The 26,346-nt window shown below is 45.6% G+C and overlaps 2 protein-coding genes and 1 long non-coding RNA gene across 5 annotated transcripts in view; 1 reads left to right on the top strand and 2 right to left on the bottom strand.

Annotated features, from left to right (window-relative positions):
* Positions 1 to 6,098, bottom strand: part of ARHGAP26 (Rho GTPase activating protein 26) — a 357,099-nt gene extending 351,001 nt beyond the window's left edge. Inside the window, exon 1 of the mRNA XM_029583880.1 lies at positions 6,083 to 6,098. The gene's annotated coding sequence lies outside the window, so the exon portion shown is untranslated. The remainder of the gene's footprint in view (positions 1 to 6,082) is intronic.
* FGF1 (fibroblast growth factor 1) overlaps positions 1 to 26,346 on the top strand; it is a 63,415-nt gene that overhangs the window by 31,378 nt on the left and 5,691 nt on the right. For all 3 annotated transcript variants that reach the window (XM_029583883.1, XM_029583884.1, XM_029583885.1), the window contains exons 2-3: positions 11,899 to 12,100; positions 24,428 to 24,531. In XM_029583883.1, coding sequence (XP_029439743.1) covers positions 11,932 to 12,100; positions 24,428 to 24,531 — 273 coding nt within the window. In that variant the 5' untranslated portion in view covers positions 11,899 to 11,931. The remainder of the gene's footprint in view (positions 1 to 11,898; positions 12,101 to 24,427; positions 24,532 to 26,346) is intronic.
* The window catches only part of LOC115079924, a 107,673-nt gene continuing 88,248 nt past the window's right edge, over positions 6,922 to 26,346 (bottom strand). Inside the window, exon 3 of the long non-coding RNA XR_003853446.1 lies at positions 6,922 to 8,237. This is a non-coding gene — a long non-coding RNA (uncharacterized LOC115079924). The remainder of the gene's footprint in view (positions 8,238 to 26,346) is intronic.

Here is a 26,346-nt window from a genome sequence, read left to right as displayed (position 1 = left end):
TTGGAGTATGCGGGTTATTCAGTATAATTTTTAAAATAATAATACATTTTGAAATAATACTATGGATTACACAACAGACTACAGAAATCCCGTTCTCCATAGATACCATGAAACTATGGTGATAGACAAAAATACAATACTGATGATGTTTTCTCCTTTGATCTGTGGCAGATAATGAAGAGGCTGCTTTGAAATGAACTGATATCTAGAGGTGTGCATGCACATTTTTTTCATTTCTTTTTGTTTTTAGTTTCATTATTTCTCCTTTTCATTTGTTGTTTTGTTTCTTTTCATTTATTTAACCAAAAAAAGAAACAATTGAAATTTAAAAAACATTTAAAAGTTGGATGCACAGCCAAAACCTTCCCCCACTCCCGGGCTTATCTCTCCCCTCCATACCACCAGACCCTCTTACCCTCTACTTTACTGAAAAATGTCTTTATAGCACAGGTACAATCTTTGGTTACTCCTGCCTGCACCATTGTTAATTTTTGCCTTTCAAAATGTCACTGACCAAGGCAGACGGATGCCAATTTACACAGCAAATATTAACATGGCACTGACTGCCAACCTGCTGTTGCCATTTATAATAGCAGAATCAATGTGACAGGAACAAATGAAGAATGCTTCTGCCTCCTGAAAAAAATGTTCAAGAAATAATATTGTAAGAGTGTGAGAGAGGACTAAGGAGGGGTCCTGGTATGTGGTTTGTTTATTCTTATGGCAGAGATGACTGACATTTTATTTTTAAAGAAACAAAGGAAAACAAGCAAAATTGTTTGGTTTTCTGGTGTTTCGTTTTAAAACAAATGGAAATGAAACAGGAAATTTCGTTATCATTTCCCATTTCGTTTCAAACAATTGCACATTCCCAGTGATATCATGATTTCTCCAACATCTGAAATAAATGCAAACTTAACAGCTGAGCATACAATGACACCCATGATTGCAGCAGTTAGCAGTTTGGAAAGCCTTTCATTCAAGACAGCTGGAAATTAACAGGAAACATTTTATAATTGCAATGTCTAGTGTGATGGGTATCATATTCGCATCCCTACAGCTGGGGGTGATTTGCCTTGTACGTGCTCGCTGCTGGATGTAGTGAACACAGCACAGGGCAATGCCTTTGCCCTAAGTCTTACTGATGAATTGCAGCACGCATTCTAGCTAAATAAATATTCACTTTGCCTGTAATGTTAAACGTAGTGATTATTAAAAGAGCCTCTATCTGTTAATGATTGCCAAGAGATACTACAGATTCTGTTTGGTATACATGTTAAAAGTTATCCTTTCATAAAGTAGCATGCTGCCACGTAAGTCCACTTGGATATGTAGCTATAAAAGCCAATAAAACAGTTGTAGGGGACGTCTTTTTCTTGGACTAACTTTAGTACACTTGTGGCTAGCTTTCAACAGCTATGCTTCTTCTGGTTAGTGCAAAATAAGTCTGTCAAACGTCTAGCATGCAATGCATTGCTTTTATAAAAGAGGTGGTACCAGCCTCCCATCTCCATGTCCTCACTATAAAGTGTGTGTGCGGGGGAGGCTGCAAGTGTTTCTCCATTCCCAAGTGGAGGAAGGTTCACTTCTTGGTCCTCAGGCTAGGCAAATCACTCTCCACGCTTTAGCGTATTTCAACACTAAACTTTACTGAAATAGCATTTCTTCATTGGGAACAATCTGACAAACACTCAGTACATTAACTAGATGGACTGGTTTCTTCAACGTATGCCACCCAAAGCCACCTATTCAGGGTCCCCTTGCTTTTTCTAGTGCTGGACCTCTTATTGAGCAGGAAGATTTTACAGACAATCTAACAATACTGAGCAGACAGCATATCCCATTTCTTATGGCCTCCCAACTTCCTTTAGCTTTTTATAGATGGAAGGCATCAGGATGACGGGATTTGAATTCACAACCCTGGGACTTCCCACTTACCTGGGTGGTTTGGTAAATTTGTTTTGTTTCCTGGGAAAGTCAGACATGCTCCTGAGATCTTTCGATTGGACCAGCATTAGGTGTGTCCCTAATAGAGCTGTATATAAGGAGCCCACTTGGCATCCATCGCGCGGAAGCACTACCTGTTTCGGCCCTAGTTTCCTGATCGTGGTCCAACGTAGTATCCTATTCCAGCATTCCTACTATTGTATCCTGTTCCAGCAATCTGGCATATAAACCTTCCTGTCCTACTTCTGCCATGCTCCAGTGTTCCTGTTCTGCAGGTCTCTCCTGGCTTCTACCCTCATGACCTTCACCTTGCCTCTCAGGTATGCACCTTCCCTCCGGGGCAACCCTGATCACCAAGCCCAGACAAGGTGATGACTTGGAAAAATTTAATCTTCATATTTTACTGCTTGAAAAGCCCCTTTGACTAGCTGTATCTTTTGTTTCTTCCTTAATGATGATTCGGATGCACCACTACTTGCTAAATGCACAGTTCGTTTTGGCTGAACCTTGTTGAACTGATTTAAATTCTGCTGGATCCCCCACACCAGAAGAGCAGGCTTGATGGCTAGGGTCTGCGGTAATGAATGTGAAAGGCAGCTGCCCTGGCAAGAAGAGCGCCTCCAATTCTTCACGCATACTCACTACCCATTCACAACAAAACCAGATGCAAATACCAATAATATGTATGCAATGGAAGAACAATTTGTGGGCCAGTGCTCCGGCAGGAAGTAAAGACTTCTCTGCACAGCATTACTAGACATTTCTCCTGGATCCTTCCACCACTGGGGGTCCCAGGAGGACTATTGATCTCTTAACCTGGAGTCCATGAAGGGACTAATGGCAAAAGCAGTAACTATCTGGGACTCAGCTGGCCCTCTGGGCATTCCCTGCACCTTTTCCTGCTACGTATCCATGCAGCCTGCATGAGAGAGGATTTGCCTAAGTGGGTGTGATCACTGAAAGGGTACAGTATCCTCGCCACACAGGCTGTCACAGTTCTCATTTTACTTAGCAGCTACTTGCGGGAGTCGGAACGTGTTCTAATTTCCATATGCTTGCCGTCAACATCTGCCCTGCAATTTCTCTATATTGTCTCGATGTTTTCTGCCCAGAAATAAGCCTACATTCCCGCGATTCTCTGCTGTTTCCTCTTCTCCATAAGGCAAGAAAATTGGAGGAGTTTACTCGCTTTTTTTGTATGCCACAAATCCATTAGCCGTGAATTAAAAATAATAAATGATTTAAGAGCTGGGAATGAAATATGACATTTTATTGCAATGGCTTTTCATGCTGCTTGCATTCTGGCTGTCACCGTCCTATACTGTGTGCAAGCAAAAGGCAATAGGACTTCGGCCCCTTTTTGGCAGGGATCCAAATGCAGGGTCCAACCCATGAAGATTGTCCCTTGCGGGCCTTGGGCTGAGATTGAAAGCCTGTACAATATTAGGGGGTTAAAACGCCCTGCCACTCCACACCATTGGTAAAATGATTGTTACCGTCATTGGCAAAGCCGGAGAATTAAAGTTCCTGTTAGAATAACAAAAGCTGTTACATGAGCTTTTCTGTTATTTTGTCCTATTTGCATTACTGTATTGGCTGGTTTTGTAGGAGTCCTAGCTATTGGTTGAATCTCTGTCTTGGATGCAGCTCTACATGATGTCGCTGAATAAAAAATTATAATAAAAAAACCAGCATACTATGTTCCATATAAGATATGCAGAGACAAGACGACAGCATTTCCCTGCACTTTCTTCACAAAGAATATACATTCCTGACATCAGACTTTATAGAAAAGGCATTCTTGATAGATTCATGCACCGCGATTCTGCATTGGAGTAATACACAAAGTATAGACTCTGCTTCTGTCTCCCTCCTAAAGCCGTGTCGCTCTTTATTTTGTTTTGGGGGGGAAATAAGTTGAGGAGGGGGACACGCGGTTTCCTCCTGCTCCATTGTGCTTCCAGTTCAATTAATACCAGGGCTAGGATCTAGTACTATGAACCTTCATACTGTGACCTCCTGGGAATTTTTACTCTTATTTTATATCCCCTTGAGTCCAATCATGGCAGTCACAGTACTGGGCCAGGGACCAGCGCTCCTTCTGGAATCCTGTAACCATGAGCCCTAAATCTGGCCACTAGGTGTCACAATTGTGCAAAGACTATGACTTATGGGGGCTTTAAGCATGACCCAGTCTTACCAATCACGTGAGTTGGGCATAGCCATGGGTGGGCCTGGATGATGGCCCACCCATTCTGGACTCGGGCCCACCCAATCAGGACATCTACAGCAAGGCCACTGTGAACTCCATCCCGCAGCAGCCGAAGAAGAGACCTGGGCCATGGCAGACCCCGTTCTGCGGTGGCAAAGAAAAGCCCTGGCCTACCGTGGATCCTATCCCATGGCAGCTGAAGAACAGGTCTGGGCTGTCGTGGACCCCCATCCCACTGCGGTGAAAAAGAGCCCGTGGTGGCTAAAGAAAAGGCCTAGGCCACTGTGAACCTCATCCTGCAGTGGCTGAAGAGGAGGTCCTGAGAGAATGTGTGAGCCTGAGAGCGAGAGCCTGGACCTATGTGTGTGTATGACTATGAGACAAAGCATGTGAGAGTGAGAGTGAGAGCCTGGACCTATGTGTGTGTATGTGTTTGAGCCTGTGTGTGTGAGACTATGAGACAAAGCATGTGAGAGTGAGAGCGAGAGCCTGGACCTATGTGTGTATATGTGTTTGAGCCTGTGTGTGTGTGAGACTATGAGACAAAGCATGTGAGAGTGAGAGCCTGGACCTATGTGTGTGTATGTGTTTGAGCCTGTGTGTGTGAGACTATGAGACAAAGCATGTGAGAGTGAGAGTGAGAGCCTGGGCCTATGTGTGTATATGTGTTTGAGCCTGTGTGTGTGTGAGACTATGAGACAAAGCATGTGAGAGTGAGAGCCTGGACCTATGTGTGTGTATGTGTTTGAGCCTGTGTGTGTGAGACTATGAGACAAAGCATGTGAGAGTGAGAGTGAGAGCCTGGGCCTATGTGTGTATATGTGTTTGAGCCTGTGTGTGTGTGAGACTATGAGACAAAGCATGTGAGAGCCTGGGCCTATATGTGTGTATGTGTTTGAGCCTATGAGACAAAGCATGTGAGCGTGAGAGTGAGAGCCTGTATGTGCATGTGCCAGGCTCCAGGTCACATGATGTACCTTTTCTCTCAAGGGTCAGTTTGGCTTTGCTTTTGGGAACTGTTGAAGCATACACTGCAGGGAAAGCGCACGAGGGAGTCAGACAGATACCCCCCCCATGGGCTGATTTTCAAAAAAAAATCCACCGGGCTGATATTTTCCTGCAGTTCGCCCCTGATTATGACTCTCTCCCTCCCTAGGCAGCGGAACGCCTGGATCCAGGAAGCAACCGAGGTCATTCCACTGAGCCCACCCAGCTAACCCCACGCTGTGCCTTTTCCTATTTTACAGACATGGTAGTTCCTCCTTTATTCTTTTTCTTCCATCTCGGTCGAAACCACAAGCTTTCATGCAAAACAATAATAAACCCACTCTCTGGTCATTTCTGGTCCCGAGGAGCCATGCATTAGGGCTCCTTGAGGAGCCTGTATCATGGGCTCTAAATCCAACCACTGGACATCATCCTTAATTATGACCAGGATTCCCTCCCCCACCAGGGGCTATGAATGCTGCCTCCACATTACCTCTGGCCCCAGCCCCAGCCAACCTGGAGTGGAAAAAGACCCCCGATTCAGGGGCAGACAACTGGCAGATGGGACTGAATCTGGATAAGTGAAGGCTAATGCATTTGCAGCAATATTGCTAACAGTAAGCGGGGAAAAGAGCTGTATATAATGTACGTGATAGTTCCCCACCTCTGACCTGCTCCAAGCCTCCACCAGACTGCACAGCCAAGCCACGCACAGAAGACAGTGTCTTTGTACTTCTGACAAAACAACCCAGTTCCACTCCCTGAGGCGCCCCGTGCACTCCAGACATGTACAGGAAGCATTCACATACGGGCTGGCACAAAATCTCTCTCTATGCAGGAACTGGAACACCCTGTCTCGCCGAGCACTGTTACACTGCAAAGCCCTGAACACTAGGTTTTTTACTCCTCCAACAGGAATAGCAGCTGTAGGCTTACCGTGGTCTCGCCTTCATCAGAGCCTCCTTGCTTGGCACCTCAAGATAGCCCCTGCTTTCTTTCTAATTAAATCCTCCATTAGCCTCACTTGGCCGCATCACTCAGTGTTGTTATTTCTTTCTCCCTTCTACCCGTTTCTTCCTTCTGCCTGGTTCTGGGCTTTGTTTCTCGGAGGACTGCAATTCCCAGCTTCCTCTTCTTCTCCTACCCCCCCCCTCCCACCTTTCTTAAAGAGACATTACTTCTTTTCCCCTTAGTGCCCCTTTGTTTCTCTTGCTGGGGCCACCTCTCCCCCATGTCTATTTACTGTTTCCAGCTGTGAGGAGTCCCAGCTGTAAACTGGGAATGAGGGGGGAAGCCAAGGAGCAGCAATCAGAGCTGAGCACACATTAATGTATATTAAGCAGGGGATAGAAGCAATGCATGAGCATATCATCCTACCCCTGTATAAGACATTTGTCAGACCACATACTGCATATGGGATTCACTTTTGTGCACTCATCCACAAAAAAACAAAGATATGAAAATATTAGAAAAGGTACAAAGATGAACCACTAAACTAATAAACGGGATGCATGAGCTTATATAAGCTGTAAGCTTGTCCAAGCTGGGACTATTTATATTAAAAAAAAACATTTCTAGGGAGATTAATCAGCAATATTTTTATGGAAACAGCTTCAAGCAACTCAAGGGAGCATCCTCTAAATTTATTTATTTATTTAAAAATATATTTATTATTTATCAAATTTCTTTCCTGCCCAATTACCAGAGTCTGTTCTGGGTGGTTCCCAAAATAACATAACATAATTATTTTCAAAGGAAGATAATTTTTACTCGGAATTATGGTAAAATTATGGAACATTTTGACAACAGAAGTCATTATGGCAACATCAATTCAAAAGTAAAGTGAACAAGTTATAGAGGAAAAGACTATTGCTGGGCATGATGATATATCTACACCACAGATCTGCAACCCAGGCCTAGAAGATAGTCTACAGGGTGTTTTTAGAGAGTAGGTAGTTGGAACCTCATGCCCTCTGGAGTCAGAGCTGGCAGATTTCCCTCCCTGGTGTCAATGGGATGAACTTGGCAGTCCTGGATTATATTAGGGGTTACAGATGAAGATGTGGTAGGAGATGTGGAATACACCATAGAGGAGAGATGGGAGGATAGGAAGAAAGAGAGTGGGAGGCAGGAGAAGGCGATGGAGGAGAGTCACCAACACTTCTGCACTTCAAAAATAAAGCCACGTTTATTTCCACAATGAAGATGAATTTCCAAAATGAATGGAAGACATTCTTTTTGAACATTGTTGTACACTTGAAAATGTGTACGGCACAGTGGTGTCACAAACTGAAATTAATGGCCAAAATGATTTTCCAGCTAAAAAGCTACAGCAGATAAGTAAATCCTTCACAGAATGCTTTGAAGGGAACTATGAGGAATGATCAGCCAGCAGTCTCTTCCCAGCAAAGCCCGAGTGTCCTTCTGCAACCCCTTTGTACCAGGGCCTTCTGAGATTGCCATTCCTGCACAGCATGGATGGATTGAACATGGCGGGAGAGACTGGAGTAGCTTCAGTGGGATGGGACACACAGTGCAATTACTGAGGGCCTGAAATCTGTTAGCTGGTGTACAGCAATGACCACTCTGCTTATTACTGTGGTTATTCTATCCGGTGATCAGAGCAGGCTTTCAGAGACTTCAGCATGAACAGCTGTCCGGGCATCGGTGGAACCTGTCAGCTAACCAGTTCTTGCAATTCTTTAGGTTTGAATGTGTACCTCTTTCCATGCAGCTTTGAGGCCCTCGCAGATCGTGTCATTGTGCAGTTGCTGCCCAAATGCTACATTGTGCTGAGAGAGAGAGAGAAGAGGCTTGGATGATGTTACCCTCCCAAGTCTGGGCTGTCAGATTTCTTGCAGGTGTTTCTGAGATAGATCTGATGGGGCCTGGCCATGTTAACATCTTAACTCGGTCCTTCTCCTTGGGCTGTCCAGGCGGGATGTCATCTGAAGGTATTTCATGAGCATCCACAGCGTGTGTGACACAGCCTTCAAGATGAAGCTGTCTGCCTGCTCTCTCTCAGTGGCAGCTGTAGGGTCCAAGAGCATGAATCTGGGAGTTCAGGGTGCTCTCTGCAAAGCTGTTGGACCTGAAATTTACACAAAGATGTATCGTTGGAGCACATGCATCCCTTTTTGCTGACATCAGAAAAATGAGGCTCCTCCACAGCAAGGTATGCAACTCCCCTATCCCACAATATGTTAGTGGCCTATCAAGTCATCATCTTATCTAGCAGATCAAGGCCCAGTTTGCCCCCCTCCCTCCCAAAAGGTCCAGCACTCACTAGACCTCCAAGCCAGTCCAGCAGCTAGACATGAAACCTTCTACTGGCTCAAGAGACAGGTTTAAGACCTGCAGAATAACTCTACAAAAGATCATCACTGGATTTGCGCTGTGTTTTCCTACTCTGTGTTCTTATAATGCAGGTAATTAACCAGTTTACCCCTGATGTATTGTTGATGTTGTACGCTCGGGCTCTGGGAGGCTGACGATGATGTCTGGATCCAATGTTTCAGCACAGCATTACGACCGAAGCGTGAAGCGAACGGCAGCCGTCTTCTTCTAATCACCATAGATCTTATTCTCAGAGGCTCCCGACAGCGATGTTTCATTTGTGCTATTGTCCTAGGGACGAATCCGGCTGCTGACCTCAGATGCTGTTTGTTTCCAAATGCACTCCCCTTTGCTGCCAGGATTTTGTTCTGTGGTATTTCTCAAGTACCAGTTCCAGAATGCAGTCATTTTCCTCCACATTGAATCAGCGCATCTGTTGGCATTGCTCGCCTTCCTGCTGCTGTAATCTGTGGGCCCGCTTCCATGTCCTCCCCTCTTGCTGTGTTATCCTTCCTCTCCTGCTCCATTCCTCAGCATGCTCTACATCCTGGACAGACATAGGAAGCGCAAGCTTTGGGGAAGCAGCAAGGAGGAGCGATGAGGAAATAAAAGAGGATGGAGCACGTTCATTTGAGTGGGCGCACGCTATTCTGTGTTGTTCCACACGCTATTTAGCGATCAGGCAGGTAAAACGTGAGATGCTATAGTTTGGGTTTTTTTGCGTTAACGTGCACTCTAATGCCGTGTATATCCTGCCGAGGCTATTTCTTTGCACATATACACAAAACCTGAGTTTAGCACCCACTGATATTTTAGCGTGTGCATTCAGTTTTTCAGATGAGCATGCTACAACGTTTTTGGTGTGCGTTTTGAAGCATAGGCTGCTTTATAAGCCCAAGATGTGTTTCTGTCAGAGTGGAACAGGGAGAAAAGCTACGACTTGATTCCCCAGGTGGAGCCCGAATATAAACAGGGCCAGTGCGAGCATATTTGGCACCTTCACCTCCTCTCCCCCAACTTTACTGCTGACATGGCTCGAGCCCAGTGCGCCCTTCTTTGCCGGTACTGGCTTTGGTATAACCCCCCCCCTCTAGATCTCACACTGGTAGAATTTTGCCCCCCCCCCCCCCCCAAAGTCTTGACGCTCTAGGTGACCACCTAGATTGGGTAACGGAAGCACCGGCCCTGAATATAAATGAGGAGTTGGAGTCATGGAAGTTTTAGCAACAGGATATAAAGCCGTAATTAACAGCACACACCTTTTATTCTAGATAATAAACAAAAATAGGTGAGGACAAATAAAAGAGAAAGTCTGGAACCACAGATGAAGCGTTAGAGCCGTGAAACAAGCAAGCTAATACTCTGAGGACTCTATTGAGGACTGCCACTTTAATTTCACCCCCCCCCCCCCCCCTTATCTCTCTCTCTCCCCTCTGGAACCTGCTCTATTCTTGCCAAATGCATAACAGTAGCCTGTAAGAGTCCCTGCGTGCAGAATACCAGCGACATACTTCTAAAAGTACGAGTCGAGCATTCGTCTCTGGTTACAGGAAACAGAGAGAATGGAAAAGAGTGTTCATTCACTTCTCTTGTGGAGTCAAAGGCAGCTGGCATGGAAGAATGTGTTCTAAAAATACTAGAATGGGCCTAAAAACATGTAATTTACAATCCAAGAAACTATTTAGGGTTGTTTAGTTGTTGCCGGATGATGGATAGCTGTGCAGCCACTTCTCCCACCCTCCAGATGAAAGGAGAGGCAAGGCAAGGCTGCCAGCCTGTGGTTCCGAGTCTGGGGGCTGCAGTGGATCCTTTGAGGCAGTTTTGCGCAGAGATAAAGGCCAGCAAATAAGTTACCGCTCGTTTTGCATCGGCCTGACGAAGGGCACACGCAGGGACAGATTTACATCTAGAGCGGCCCCCCTAGACTAAAGAGCGGGGGTCTCCTCCTTCCAGTCAACCCCCTCTCGCCTCAGACTCACCCCCCCCCCCTTAAAGACACAGGGCACCCTCCAGCAGGTAGCTACCCTGCCTAATGGGACATCCGGCTCTAGGTATATGGATCCCAAAAGGTAGCCATAAAGACAGTCAGTCTAATAAAAAGGTATCACCTACAACTTGTTTGTTAACCTTTTACTTCTAGGTTTGCCATCTCATCCGCATCAACCTATAGATGCTAATCCAGTCCCAGTTTTGCCGCATTGCATGCATGGAGATGTAGCTTTATTTCCCTAAGACAAATCAGGACTGCATCTCCATGCATGCAATGGGGCAAAACCAGGACAGGCTCAGAACCTTCGGGCTGACCTGGGTGAGGTGGCAACTAAAGTCACTCAGATGGCTATCTGTCGTCGGGCACCGCTGCATCGAAGTCCTCGTAGTTCCCGGTCTCCGGAAAGAAATTGGAAACAAAAAGTCCACAGGTGCAATGGGGCACGACCAGGACTATCTCTGCCTCTCCCATAGGATATGGAGCCACCTGTCCACCTCAAATTAAACACAGCTAGAAATATCATAAAGTCAAAAAAAAAAGAAAACCAGAAAAAGAAATATTGCCTGATCAGGTTAACCTAAGGTAGGTGTTAACTATTTTTAATCTTGGAAATAATACAAAATATGAACAGGGGACAATATTAGTCTGTGGCTAATTTATACAGGATATTCAGCAGTACGAGTACTGAGTATACCCAGCTATCTGAAAGGTAGGCTAATAGGTTTCTCAGGGACAGAAAAACCGGTGGAATTTTTAAACTTAGCCGGACAAACCATTTAAGTATGGCCCTCAATTAATTCAGGTTTATTCATCCTCAATAGTGGCACTACCACTATTTCAACCATCGCCCCGAGCTCTTTTGAGGGAAGACTAAAGGGAACGCAGCCTCCAGCCGTCGTCCTTGTACGGATGTGATGCCGCCGAATGCGCTTTTCTCTTCAGTGGTTAAATCTGTGGCGCCTGAGCACTGACCCTCCCTATACCTTTCCTCAGCAGTGACGTGACTGAGGGGCAGGTGACGAGAATGTAAGGGCAGTAAGGCAGAAAGCAGGGTAGTCCATGCCGAAACTCATCTTATGTACACAAAGATGTAATCTACATAAGAAGCCAAAATGCCCTCAGAAATCTTCACTTCATTAGGACATTTAAAAAGGATTTATTGCATCCCACACTCTAACAGTGGGAAAGCAAATTCACAGAGCCTCACCTGCCATAAATTCTTGGTTCCGGCTTTATTTGGAAGATTGTTTTTCCTGCTTTATTCACAAGATTTCACTGGAAGTTCCCAGTAATGATGTGAGGTATGTAATCTGGGTCTCAGGAAGCCAGGCAGCCGCGGTCCCTTTAAACGTCCGAGTGCAGACGGTCTGATAGCGCACACTTCTTCATTGCTATTATCACCATGTGCATGTTGAATTTCTTACAGCCTTGAAGCCTGGGACCTGGGAGAGGCTGAGAGATGGCCGAAGGGGAAATTACAACATTCACAGCCCTGACGGAAAAATTCGATCTTCCACTGGGGAATTACAGGAAGCCCAAACTCCTCTACTGCAGCAATGGAGGCTACTTCTTGAGAATACTTCCGGATGGCCAAGTGGATGGGACAAGAGACAGACACGACAAACACGGTAAGGAAACCTTCCATTGGTTACATTCTCAGTCTGGTTCTTAGTCTCAGACAAGTCTAGTGGGCGGGTGGGGCAAGTTTTACACAAGGCACTTTCCTACAACTGGGGGAGAAGCTCTTCATCACCCCAGCCAGGAATCTCTTCCCCCCCCCCCCACCCCCCATGCTGGTGCTCCTGCACAACATGCAGAGGTCGTGCAAGCAGGGGTGGCTCTATAATGAGGCAGGGGGAGGCGGCTGCTTCAGGCGGCAGACTTTTGAGGCGGAAAAAAAAAAAGGCCTCTCTCAGAATGCCGCTGTGGTGTCTGCCTCAAGCTGCCTGCCCCTGGAGCGGCTGCCTCAACTCAGGCCAGCGGTGGCTGAAGAATGGGGAGAGGCTCGGGGCCACCACCAGAGCTCAAGCCGGCGGCGGCCGAAGACTGGAGAGAGGCCCCTCATGAGAGAGAGGCAGCTTGCTTGTGCGTGTGTGTGTGTGCTTGCTTGAATGACAGGCAGCTTGTGTGGTTCTGCGCGTATGTGAAGCAGCTTGCTTCTGAGTGTGCGAGTGGCAGCTTATGTGCGTGTGTGAGTGTGCGTGTGTGTGTCTGTGCGTGTGTGAGAGAGAGATTGCGAGCCTGGGGGGATGAGAGAGCATGTGTGAAGGTGCTTGGGGGGGTGTGAGAGAGCATGTGTGAGGATGCTTGAAGAGGGGAGAGAGCATGTGTGAAGAGTGCTTGGGGGTGTGTGAGAGAGAGCATGTGTGAAGGGTGCTTGGGGGTGTGTGAGAGCATGTGTGAGGGTGCTTGGGGGTGTGTGAGAGAGAGCATGTGTGAGCGTGCTTGGGGGGGTGTGTGAGAGAGCATGTGTGAGCGTGCTTGGGGGTGTGTGAGAGAGAGCATGTGTGAGCGTGCTTGGGGGGGTGTGTGAGAGAGCATGTGTGAGGGTGCTTTCGTGTGGGTGCCAGAGAGAGGGAGCCTATGGAGGAGTATAAGGGGACGGGGGGGACCCATGGGGAGGGGGGCACTATCTCATGCCTTGCGCCACTCCTGCATGGAAGTAAAGCCTGCAGACATTAGAAAGCAAAAAAAAGTTGGTTGCGATCCTTCCTCTTATGAGCCCGGGCAAGTATTTGCTGAGTGCTGAAAAGCTCTTTTCAGATTTCCGGCAGGCACATGGCCTCGCACACACTATACTGACTGCTGTGCATTAGGAGACATTCTGTAATACTGTAAGTTGCAAAGTCCACACCTACATTATAAAAACGTGGTTTATATATTTTCCATCCGGCTAAGTGATTTCTTGTACACGGTGTATCCAGATGTGCTCTGTACCGGCACACAAGAGATCCAATTATTCACATTTTGATCTCCACTTGCATCCGTGGGGTTAGCTTCTCTGCAGGCTGGGCTTATGCGTTTGTTCAGGGATCTGTTATGTCTCATTGAAATCCACTGGCAATTCAAATAAAACAGACCGTGCTGTGTTTGTGCCCAGGGACATCTCCTTCCAGAGTGCACCAAAATCAGCAACACCTGCTGAATTGGGGGCAAATAAAAAAAGAAATCTGGACATGCAGCAAATATCAGCACCATACTGTTTATCAATGCCATGCATCTTCCAGCAAAACTTAAAAACCTTCAAAAAAAAGAACTAAAAACTTGGATGTTTACCAAAGCCTACCAAAACACCCACTGACTCTGTGCTACAACTTCCATCCCTACCGGCCCCTATAAACATGCAGAACCAATACAAAGCACGTAATTTTACCTGTACATTTTAACAACTGAACTATGCTTAGAACGACTATGATAACAATGTTAACAAGCACGTGAATTTCTGAACACTCTGTTAAACATCCATACTTTGTAAACCGTTGTGATGGCGAAACCGAACGACGGTATATAAAACTCGATAAATAAACAAATAAATAAATTACGTAACAACACAACCACATGATGACTGCAGAAAAAGAGCAAGTGACCCAGCCAGCAGGGCCGCCTGGGATGCAGGCAGTATATAAATGTTAAATAAAGATAAAAGATTTGCCTCGCAAGTGCCCCCAGATGAAAGAGCAGGGCGTGCAGGGACTTCCTCTGCACATGCATCGTGCTGAAAGGAGCGTCCCCTACCTGTGCAAGTGGTGCTTTCCTGAGAGGCGGGGATCTGTTCAAACCCGCCCACTTAAAGTTGCAGGACTGAGCTGGCGTGAGTTCTAGTTCACAGTGCTCTGAATGCTGCCAGCCATTGAGCCCCAGTGCCTTTAAGGACGGAGGGGGGAGATCTGATGGCGCGTCGCTTTAAATGCCATTGATCGTTTTCTAGTCCTTGACGCATTGTACTCAGTTGGATTCCAAGACGTTGCTCTTGGTTTTCTTCCATCGTACTTTTACACCACTGTTGGTCGGTGGACCTGAAGGCTCCGTGCTGGGCCTCTTCTCTTTCCTTGCCTCGCTTCTTCCCTCGGTGCCCTGACCTCCTCCCATGGCTTTTGGTACCACTTTTATGCTGTTGGATGCCAGAAATGTCACCTTGAATCCAGTCCTAAGTCTCCGTCTGCTTGTTTGGCATCACTGCCTAGGGACTTTAAACTTAACATAGCCAAAACAGAGCTTGCTGTTTTCCAACCCCCACCTCTCTCATCTTCTCAGCTCCTTTGGCCCATAACCTTGGAGTCATCTTTGATGCCCATCTCTCCTTCTCTATGCACATCCAGCACACATTGCTAAAATAAGCCCCTTCATTTCCGAGCATGCTACTAAAATGCACATCCATTCTCCCATTTGCAATTTGGTGTTCCTGGGCCTCCCGCTGAACCGCCTTTCTCCACTGCAACGTATTCAAAATTCAACTGCTCGGCTTAGCCTCCATCAGTGTCCCTGTGACCATAGAGTTCCTCTTTCCAAGTTGCTTTCCAAGTTCCATAGACAATTCAAGCTTCTTTTAATCGCCTATAAATACATTCTGTCTGCAGCTCCTCATTACCTATATTGTCTCCTGTCTCCCCCTACTCTTCCTTGTGAGCTCCATTCATTGAGAAAGTTGCTCTTGTCTGTGGCTCTCTCTTCCACCACCAATTCCCAACTCTGTGCTTTCTACTTTGCTGCACCGTATGCCTGCACTAGACCTCCTGTGTCAGTGCGCCATGCTTCCTCTCTGGCTGATTTGAAAGCCAGTTTAAAAACTCAACTTTTTGAAGTTCATTTTAAATCCTAAATACTTCTCTACAGTAAATACTCTTCACCTAGACTCGTTTGTCATGAATGTACTGTCTAGTATGTGTATGTAGGTAGGACATGATATTCAAATATCTGAAAAGCATTAATAAGGCATGAGACGTAAACCTCTGTCAGTAGAAAGCAAGTTCTAGAAGGAAGGGCCATGATAGGAAGGTAAATCAGAAGCACTTCTCAAAGGGAAAGTATGAGCCTACATCCTCTTTGAAAATGGCCCCCAGGAAAAAAGGACCTGCACTCTCGATTTCAAACTCAAGAGACTCTTGTGCTTTTCCAAGGGGAAAAGATCAGGAAATTAAAGCCCAGTTCTGCACAAAGGAAGCCAGTGCAGATGAGCTTCATTCAGCATCAGAAAGTTGTGTAACGTAGGCTGGAAATACTGGAAACTTCTGTCTAGTTCCTGAAATTCCGTGATTTGAATTTCCTTCTTCTTTCTCCGGGGGAGCTTTTTAAGAGCTATCTCAAGGAAGTCTCAAATGCTCCCAAAGAAGGATTGCCCCCTATTCATAAGATTTTTTTTTTTTTTTTATCTCCCTTCTGAGAAGTCAGGGAAAGGAAGAACAGGTGAAGTGGGTTTGGTTGTCGTGTTCACAGATAGCCTGGACTTGACTGGCTTCCTTGAGAAAGTTACAGAAGTTGTTGAAAGGACTACCTTACTTGTTTGATTTGTGTTCAACAAGGATTCCATTTATTATCTATATTTTTGGAATTGTCAGGTTTTGTTTAAGGGCAAAAGATTTCAATATTTCCGGAAATCACGAGGTCAACACAAGAACATAGGAAGAATCTATATATTTTCCCCCCAAGGTCTTGGTCCTCGGGGGGGAACTTGTTTTATCATTTTCCTTGTAAATGTATTATAGTGATGACTGCAATTCAATATGTCCTCTTTAAGCTCTCTCAGTTGAGATTTTTCCTGGACTAGAAGAAGGGAGCTACTAGTTAGATGAAGCGCTAGTTCAAGTTGTGCTTTAGATGCAGTTAATAATTTAACCTAGACAGGCATATTTAAAAGCAAAGGGAAATCTGCTAGGTGCCCCTAAAGATCACATTTCTCCAGTTGTGGACTTGATTGATGCTATCAGTGTTTGAGTGTATGTTTTCTTTTCTTGTTTTTCTTTACTCAGATATGTGTGTGTTTGGCTAAAGGTAAAATGTAAATAAAAAAAACAAAAGAAGAAATCCCAATTCAAAACGTATTAACCCAAAACCCCATTTCTCTGGTCAATCCTGAAGGAGCCCACTTAGGGGTGTGTCCTCCTTAGGTTCACCCTCTTGAGAGCCACCGTACCACACAGAAGATCTTTATTTAAGCATTGCCCCCAGATGACATCATTGGGAGGGGGCCTGCCCCTCTCTCGCTCTCCACCTATGGCCTTGCTGTGCAGTACCCAGCCAGCATTAACCTGATTGGATCCTGAGGGGAGTTGTAGGCTGCTGGCTCCCATCCGGTCAACATTTAGCCCATTCAGCTACGTGTAATGTCCTGAAATGAGCCCAGCTCCGAAAGTCAATCAAGAATGCATTAAATTAGTCCAATGGAAACGTCTTGCCTTCAGCTTGTTTGAGCTTCATTTCTATGGTAATCCTGGTTAGTGGAAGTCAGAGATTGCATCTTACCCAAGTTCTAATGCCCTTTTAATTGATACCTATTTGGCTTGCTCTGCAGAAAGAGTTTTGTGGAATTTGTTTTTGGTACTTTTCAGGAAATAATTGATAACATTCAAAGCCAAAGTAAATTCAGCAGTTCAAGATTACGCCTGGGCCTTCTCATTGCCATCTGCGTTTGTTCTCTGGATGAAGATGGACTCTTAGGCAAACACCATTTAACTAAATAACTATCCAAAAGAGATTCCAGCTGCGCCTCACACAGTCAGACCACATATGGGCCAAATGTGCTCTGCCCCCTTCCTGTACTACTCATAGAGCCGGCCTCACCCTTTTAATGGCACAGTAAATCCAGTGTAAAATTGCTATTTCCTGTATGAATCACATGACGTGTGTGTTGCATGCTGAGTCAGACTGGTCCACTGACCATGCTACATGGGCTTTGTTGCAAACATTGCTCCTCTAGGGCTCCCTCCCCTATGGGTGTCATTGCCAAGACTCCTGCGTCAATTTTTCATTGGGTTACAGTGCTGCAAGTCTTCATTCACAACTACCCGAAGTTTTGCCCATTTTTAATTCTTTCACCCCACTCCTTGTCTATCCCAAGCATCGCAACAAAGGTTTTCAACCGAGGACCACAGACCATGGCTCCCTCTGGGACCTACCAAGGTAACACTAATACAGAGGGCATACAATATCAATGTTCTCTATCCTTAAATAATGACTACACTTTAGAGAACTACACTCATCACAACAAAAATTCAGCTCACAAAAATGTATTAATATACATATAATAAATTCCTATCTAGACAAATGAATACTATCTAACACATTCACACCTTATCACATCCACATACATCCCATCATATTAAAAACAAGCATATATCAAAATTGCCAAGATCAATATACTCTTATCACATCTATAATACAAAAGTATACTGCTACTCTAGTTTGTAACAGTATCAACTCCTTCAAACTCATATAACACATTGGGGCAGATTTTCAAAGGCTACGCGCGTAACCCAAGAAAATCTGCCCCTACGTGCACCGAGCCTATTTTGCATAGGCTCGGCGGCACGTGCAAGCCCCAGGACACGCATATGTACCGGGGCGGGTCCCGAGTCTTCTGGCACAGTGGCCTGTGCCGGGGGATGGCACGCCTCGGGCAGGCGTAACTTCTGAAACAAAGGTAGGGGGGATCTAGTTAGGGCAGCGGTAGAAAAGTTCCCTCCAAGGCCGCTCCGATTTCGGAGCGGCCTCGGAGGGAATGGAGGCAGCCTGCGCGGCTCGGCGCGCACAAGTTGCACAATTGTGCACCCCCTTGCATGCGCCGACCCTGGATTTTATAACATGCGCGCGGCAGCGCACGCATGTTATAAAATCGGGCGTAGACTTGTTTGCGCCGGGTTGCGTGAACAAATCTGCGCCGGCGCACAGGTTTTAAAATCTGTCCCACTATATTCGATTCACATTCTTGTGCGTTCCCTTCCTCACTCTATAGACATCCCGCACTTAATGTCCATACTTCTTATAGCCATTCGTCCAACAAAGATCTTTGTTTCACCCTAATTCCTTAGGGCTTCATCAGGGACTAATTCACAACGATATTCACCAATATGTTCTGTAACAATCAAACAAAATAAACACCTCACTTATACACCATTTTTGTATCTCATCATAACATTTATACACTTACTGCTCAGAGTCAATCATATCTACTTCCTGTAACTCCCGTATCCACATCACATCAAAATAACTCCAAACTGGCCATTATGCTTCAATTTCTTCACAAGTTTAATATAATCAAGGTATCTTCATAACGTTTATCCGATTACAAAGGCTACAACCCGAAAATAAACTGCATTATAACTAAATAAAAAATTATAGCATTCTCTGAAATGCTCCCTGTTCCACAGGTAGATCCCCAGAGGCAGGAAGAGCTCCGGAGTCTCAATGCGTGGATGAGACGATGGTGCAAGGAAGAGGGATTCAGTTTTGTAAGGAACTGAGGAATCTTTTGGGGAAGGGGGGGAGTCTCTTCCGAAGGGATGGGCGCCACCTTGCCCAGAGTGGAACCAGACTGCTGGCGCTAACTTTTAAAAAGGAGATGGAGCAGCTTTTAAACTAAATCAAAGGGGAAAGCCGACAGTCGCTCAGCAGCGCATGGTTCGAAAGTAAGTATCTGCAAAGGATATTAATGAAGCATTAGAGTTAGGGCATCCCGACAGAGAGGTTCCAATAATAAGAAAAGTATTTATTTATTTTTTAATTTATTTAGATTTTATATTCTGCTTTTTGCACTTTTTTCAGCGCTTCAAAGTGGATTACATTCAGGTACTGTAGGTATTTCCCTATCCCCAAAGGGCTTACAATCTAACCCCCTCATTTATCAAAATGCATTAAGGCGTTTTCGCATACTTTAAGGGCTTATCGCATGCGAAAACGCCTTTAACGCATGTGATAGCATCTTATCGTATGGTGCGAAGCAAATCCGAAAAAGAGGAGGAGTTAGGGGAGGGATTTACCATTTTGTGAAGCCCTATCGCACGGCTTTAACGCCGATTTTAGCTACAACTTTTTCAGGAGCGTTAAGCCGTGCAATAGCTTGCTTTACGGCTGATCGCCCATTGAGATGTGGTTCGCGGATGCCGGTTTTGGTAGTTTGAAGGACCCAGAGCATCCACCTAGCTATCAGAGACCTCAGGGGGGAGGGAGGGAGGGAGAGAGAGAGAGATTAGCCCTAATGCCCTGACCCTAGATAGGTATTTAGATCTGTATGGGAGGCCCACCTAGTAACTCGAGGTGAGGTTTAGGTATTAGTGTAGGGGGTTAGGGGCCACTTTGACATTCAATGTGAGATGTACGAACAGAACAGTGATCTCTTGTGAACATTTGATGACCCTTGGAGTGAGGAAACTCACCCAAAATGAGATTTGTGCAATGTTCTCTCAACCTAGCTTGATGTTACCCAAAGCAGAAAGCCTGTGAGGGAGTCGAAGGGTTAAAGGGGCATTTAGGGAAGATAAGGCCATAGTGGAAAGACTAAATGAATACTTTGCTTCAGTGTTTACTGAAGAGGATGTTGGGAAGATACCCATTCCGGAGATGGTTTTCAAGGGTGATGATTCAGATGAACTGAACCAAATCACAGTGAACCTGGAAGATTAGGTAGGTCAGATTGACAAACTGAAAAGTAGTTAATCACTTGGACCAAAAGGTGTACACCCCAAGGATCTGAAAGAACTCAAAAATGAAATTTCAGATCTATTACAATTAATTTGTAACCTATCATTAAAATCATCAGTTGTATCTGAAGACTGGAAGGTGGCCATTGTAACCCTGATATTTAAAAAGGACTCCAGGGGTGATCTGGGAAACTATAAACCAGTGAGCCTGACTTCAGTGACAGGAAAAATTATGGAAACTGTTATAAAGAATAAAATCACAAACATTTAGATAGACATGGTTTAATGGAATTCATCCAGCATGGATTTACCCAAGGGAAGTCTTGCCTCACAAATCTCAATCATTTTTATTTTAAGAAGTGAATAAAAAGGTGAACCAGTAGATGTGATGTATCTGGGTTTTTCAAAGGTGTATGACAAAGTCCCTCATGAAAGGCTTCTAAGAAAACTAAAAAGTCATGGGATAAGAGGTGATGTCCTTTTGTGGATTGCAAACTGGTTAAAAGTCTCTCAGTGGAAAAAGGTAAATAGTGGAGTGCCTCAGGGATCTGTACTTGGACCGGTTCTTTTCAATATATTTATAAATGATCTGGAAAGGAATACAACGAGTGAGGTGATCAAATTTGTGGATTACACAAAATTATGCAAAGTAGTTAAATCTCAAGTGGATTGTGATACTGTACATTATAGGAGGACCTTGCGAGACTGGAAGATTGGGCTTTCAAATGGCAGATGAAATTTAATGTGGACAAGTGCAAGGTGTTGCATATAGGGAAAAATAACCCTTGCTGTAGTCACACAATGTTAGCTTCTATCTTAGGAGTTACCACCCAGGAAAAAGATCTAGGCATCATAGTGGATAATACATTGAAATCATCGGCTCAGTGTGCTGTGGTTATCAAAAAAGCAAATAATGTTAGGAATTATTAGGAAGGGAATGGTTAATAAAACGGAAAAAGTCATAATGCCTCTATATCGCACCATGGTGAGACCGCACCTGGAATACTGTGTACAATTCTGGTCACCGCATCTCAAAAAAGATAATAGTTGCGATGGAGAAGGTACAGAGAAGGGCAACCAAAATGATAAAGGGGATGGAACAGCTCCCCTATGAGGAAAGGCTGAAGAGGTTAGGGCTGTTCAGCTTGGAGAAGAGACGACTGAGGGGGGATATGATAGAGGTTTACAAACTCATTTCCTCTCAGCACATAGTTAAACTCCAGAATTAATTGCCAGAGGATGTGGTTACAGCAGTTAGTGTTTTAAAAAAGGTTTGGATAAGTTCCTAGAGGAAAAATCCATAAACTGCTATTAATCAATAAAGAATAGTAGCTTGGGATTTATTTAGTGTTTGGGTACTTGCCAGGTTCTTATGGCCTGGATTGGCCACTGTTGGAAACAGGATGCTGGGCTTGATGGACTCTTGGTCTGACCCACTATGGCATGTTCTTATGTAAGGTCACAGAGAGGCAGGGCAAGGCAAGATAATAAGGCAAGGCAGGCCAGGTAACAGCAGGGCAGGACAACAAGGAGGCAAGACAAGGTGAAAAGGCACAGAGACGAGTAGCAACATGCACTGCCACGCTGAGGCGCCCGGCTGTGGTGTCAGCGAGCCTCAAAATAGGGCCAGTGTGTGATGTCATCACAGGGAGCCACAGACCCTTTCCCGCCACGGGCTCCTTTAAACTTCAGCGCAGGGCATCTGAGGAGGAAGCGTGGCGGCATCCCTGCCACGAGAAGGGGGTCCACGTCGAGGGTCAGCGAGGCCAACTGTCGGACCATCCCGCGGGCGGCCAAACATTACACAAACACCCGGCCGCCTACGTTCTCTGTGGTTTCCCATCTGGCACAAAAAAAAAAAAGAGTTAGGACGAGTCCCGCTGTGTGCTCATGTAATGGGTCACACATCCACCATTTCCCTGAGCGATGCTGGGTAGAGGGATGGATGGCAATCACGCTTCCTCCTGCGTGGGAAGCCTGAGTACCAGGTGGCTGACGTCGGGGCGGGGGGATTATTTTTTTTTTTAGATGAAGCGCTGTGTAGCATAGCCGCAAGTGGTGCCGTCACGTTCAGCAAACTATTCCCAGAGCAGACAGGACGAGCTAGGCAGCATCCGGCTGCAACAGAGAACAACCTCAGGAAGCCGCCCTCGTTTTGCACGGAGACAAAAAAAAAAAATGTGTTTTATTCTGGGGCAGAAAACAGCTGCGTAAACCCTTACATAGCGTCATCCCTTCCGGAGGGACGCTATGTAATGCATTCTCTTCTCAGTAACAGGCAATGCAAAGTGGGTGCGACTGCTGCTGTGCTTAACTTTCTATGTTTCGGTCCTGGGGAAATAAAGCAGAGTTGGGGAGGGGAGCTGGGAGTGCAGCTGCCGTCTCACTCAGCCTAGGTAATTAAGAATATTAGGACTGAGGGTTTGGCCTACGGGTGGGCTGTGTGCCCGTTAAAATAAAGCTGCACCCACCATGCACTGTATAAAGCTTGTTGTGCCCGCCCCTGTTGATTTCGTATAAATTACGTTTTTTTCAGACCAGCTCCTCGGCAATTCCCCCAAGGACCTGCGAGCAGCTTTACTGGTCCCTGTACTCCTGACTTAGCTCGGTTCTGCTGGGACTTGCGGCTCTGTCCTGAGTTCTTGAAACAAAGTGAGACATGAAAAAAAAACCAAAAAAAAACAAAGCAGCCAGAACCAAAAACGATGTCAAAAGACTATACAGCCTTCTCTCTGATTGGTCCATTCTGTGTGTGATGTAACGTGCGATACGAAAGCAGTCTGGACCAATGAGATGCAGGGTGCGTGAGGCTGTCTGTGACACAGGCAATTTGGAAACATGGGAACTTATAACTCCTAACGAGCCCGATTCACGAATCACTTTTTCTGACGTTCTGCGTCTATCAGATCAGGCCCTTAAGCCATATGAACTTCCCAATAGGCAGCCTAGGCAAGTAAAATAAAATACTAAAATAAAATACTAAAATAAAATACTAAAATAAAATTACATAAAATAAGTAAGCTAATTTCTTATAGAATCCTCTGTTGCTCTGTAAACCGATGTGATATGTACAACTGAGCCTCAGAATAGGAAAAACAAAGAAATAAATAAATACTAAGGAGCAGCCGCCCCCGTCGCCGGACGTCCTGCTCTTGCACAGCCACATCCTTAGCTTAGCTTAGGCCCGGCTGATTGATGTGGCACTGAAGGGGCACCTCCACAACTCACAGTTTCAGAGGGCGGCCACTCCCAGCTGCAGGGGGGGGGGGGTGGCAAACAGAAGATTAAAATCGGCCATTGCTGCAGTGGTTCTGAACCTGCTCCTCCGAAGTTCCCTAGCCATGACTATTTCTCTCTTTCTTCAGTTCCATCTCCCATGTATCCTATTACACTCAAAGCAATTAATATTAAAAAAAAAGAAAAGCTATAAAATATGCAAAATTAAAAAAAAATAAAAAATGGAGCTCTATCACTCTGGTTCTTAGACCAAATGACCACAAGTCTATCGCTTGCATATCTATTGGCCAGGGTGCCCCTAAGGACCGAGCTGAGGAGCATCAGGATACAGCAGGCACGTGCCGTTACCACAGGGCAGGGCGCTCCCCAAACCCGGCACTCCCCGGCGTGGGCACGGTTTTCATCTTCAGCGCACAGCTCCGCACACACCTGGTAGGATCCTGCTGCTCCTTACAAAATTCCAGCTGCTGGAAAAGTTTTATTCCGGGGGATGAGGAGGGGGGAACGCTGTGCAGGTTTCGTAACTTCTGAGAAAAGAATCTCTCTTGTTTTTCTTTTATAACCACAAGAGTTTTCAAGCTTGGCGTTCTGTAAGAGGTGTGCGGCGCGGCTGTAATTACAGAAAACCTCACAGTGGATGGAAGGAACATGACCTAAGCTGTGTATTCTGGCAAGGCTGCGCCCCAGAATAAACCCGGCAACGCGTGAACTCTTGGAGAGCGTGCGGTGGGCGGCGAGGGGGCGAAGGGCATTCAGACAGCGCCATGGCACAACTGGCACACTTCTGTCCTAAAAAAAAAAAAACATGAAGCCACACCTCACTGCTGCCACCACTAGTCCACGCTGAAAGAAGGCAGCGTAGGGTAGGACAGTGAGACCATGGCTCAGCCACTCCTGGTTTCTTTAACTTTTATGACAATCCAGATGTTTCCAGCTTATAAAGCCTTCTGTGCAACCATTGCACGGTCTGAAGAAAGCAGAAATTTATCGGGTTAACGGTTCATTCCGAGTGCACTTTCCATTGCTGCGTCAGTGATTCTCAGTTTTTATCTCTTGCTTCCCTCTTTTTTTTTTCCCCCCCCCCAGTTCAACTGCAACTGAATGCCGAGAATGTGGGCGAGGTGTACATAAAGAGCGCAGAGACCGGGCAGTACCTGGGCATGGACGCCAGCGGGCTTTTATACAGCTCCGTAAGTACCCGGCTCGCGTGGGGAAGTGCGGGGTCTCCAGAAGCCTCGCAGCTGTGAGTAGTGCGCCAGTGCCGCTTGGGTTCTGTGTTTGTTATTTATTGCAGCTGGATTACCACCCTCTCCCCTGCTTCAATTTAGAAAATAAAAAACACACTTTGTAATATTATGCTGGAGATGTGCAAGCGCATTTAGAGCTGAAGCCTGGAATGATTTTAAAGGCGCACGATTTACTGTTCCGAGTTCCAAAGATAACTGGCCCATCTAACATCTAACATCTGGTGCCCCAGGCTCGACTGTGTGCCAGTCCTAAAATGCCTTAAAATTCTGCTCTCCCCCACCACACCAATGAAAGGATTAATTCATTTGGTGCAATAGGTGTGGGTGCCTCATCAAACCTATTAGTTCCTAGTACAGTGGTTCTCAACCTTTCTAATGCCATGACCCCGCAATACAGTTCCTCATGTTGCGGTGACCCCAAACCAAAAAATAATTTTGGTGGCTACTTCAAAACTGTAATTTTGCTACAGTTATGATTCGGAATGTAAATACCTGATATGCATTATGTATTCTCATTGCTACAAATCAAACATAATTTAAACATAGTGATTAATCACAAAAACAATATTTAATTATATGTTGAGAAATATTTATTACTAATTCCAATAAATAACATTTCACCATGGCATAGCATGGGTTTAAATATAACAACAGTAATATAACAGTAAACAGTGCAATATTTTGCAACAGTATGCTGCCAAATTCAGTGAGATGGTTGTGGTTGCTTCTTGCTTACCAATTCAGAAATGATTACACACAAAACACCTTACACTTACATAGTATTGTGTGTATGGTGTGTGTACTGTTTTTACATTATTAACCTTTTTTACACCAGCAGGCTGTCTCGCAGGCTCTCTTGGCTCTCCGCCTCTTGCCTCTCCGCCTCCTAGGCTTCTGTCCTCCGGCATTTGCTGCGTCCGCCCACTGATGACGTCAGCAAGCGCCGGACACATGTAATGAGCTGCTATGGACTGTGGAGCGTTCCCCCCGCTTCCCCCGCCCCTTAGGCCCCGGACGGATGATGCAATCACGTCTGCACAAGCGCGCAGGCATTCAGTTTGGAACGCGCATCCATAACGGCGTGCGTTCCAGCTGAATAGCGCTGCTGCAGACAGTAGCGCGACTTCTCAGCGGCTAAAGCCATCAGAAATATGTATTTTCCGATGGCTTTAGGCGACCCCTGTGTTTTGGTCGTTCGACCCCCGCCGGGGTCGCGACCCACAGGTTGAGAACCGCTGTCCTAGTAGCTCTCAGAGTGGTCTGTTTCTATCACCTCCATGCGATTGTCCAAATTTATTGACCTCCTGCAAACCACTTAAGAACATAAGAAAAACATAAGAAAATGCCAATCCAGGCCATAAGAACCTGGCAAGTACCCCAAAACTTGAGACAGGCCCATTTTTTAAAATCTCCCTAACATAGGGTTTGTTGCACCACATTATAATTCAGACATCCTGGGACATGAATTCAAGATTCCTCTCTGCCACTGACTTGTCTCGGTGGCCTTGGGCAATATTTATTTTCCTGTGTGCCTGAGACCCACCTGAACACAAGGCACTGGTCTTTAATGTGGTTTCCCTGGTCAGGGTTTGAAAAAATTATATATATATTGGCAAATGCCGCTGACACCATGAGATGTCTGCTATAATTGTGAACTTATTGTACTTTTAGAAAATGAGCTTGAGCATGGTTTAGAAATATTTCCAGAGATGCTCAATATCGCTGATTGTGATGGAGATTCCCGTTTGTATACAGTAA

Source organism: Rhinatrema bivittatum, chromosome 18, assembly GCF_901001135.1.
Source record: "Rhinatrema bivittatum chromosome 18, aRhiBiv1.1, whole genome shotgun sequence".
In the NCBI taxonomy this organism is placed as follows: Eukaryota; Metazoa; Chordata; class Amphibia; order Gymnophiona; family Rhinatrematidae; genus Rhinatrema; species Rhinatrema bivittatum.
The sequence above is the reverse complement of the archived record's forward strand: the minus strand, read 5'-3'. Positions and strand labels throughout refer to the sequence as shown.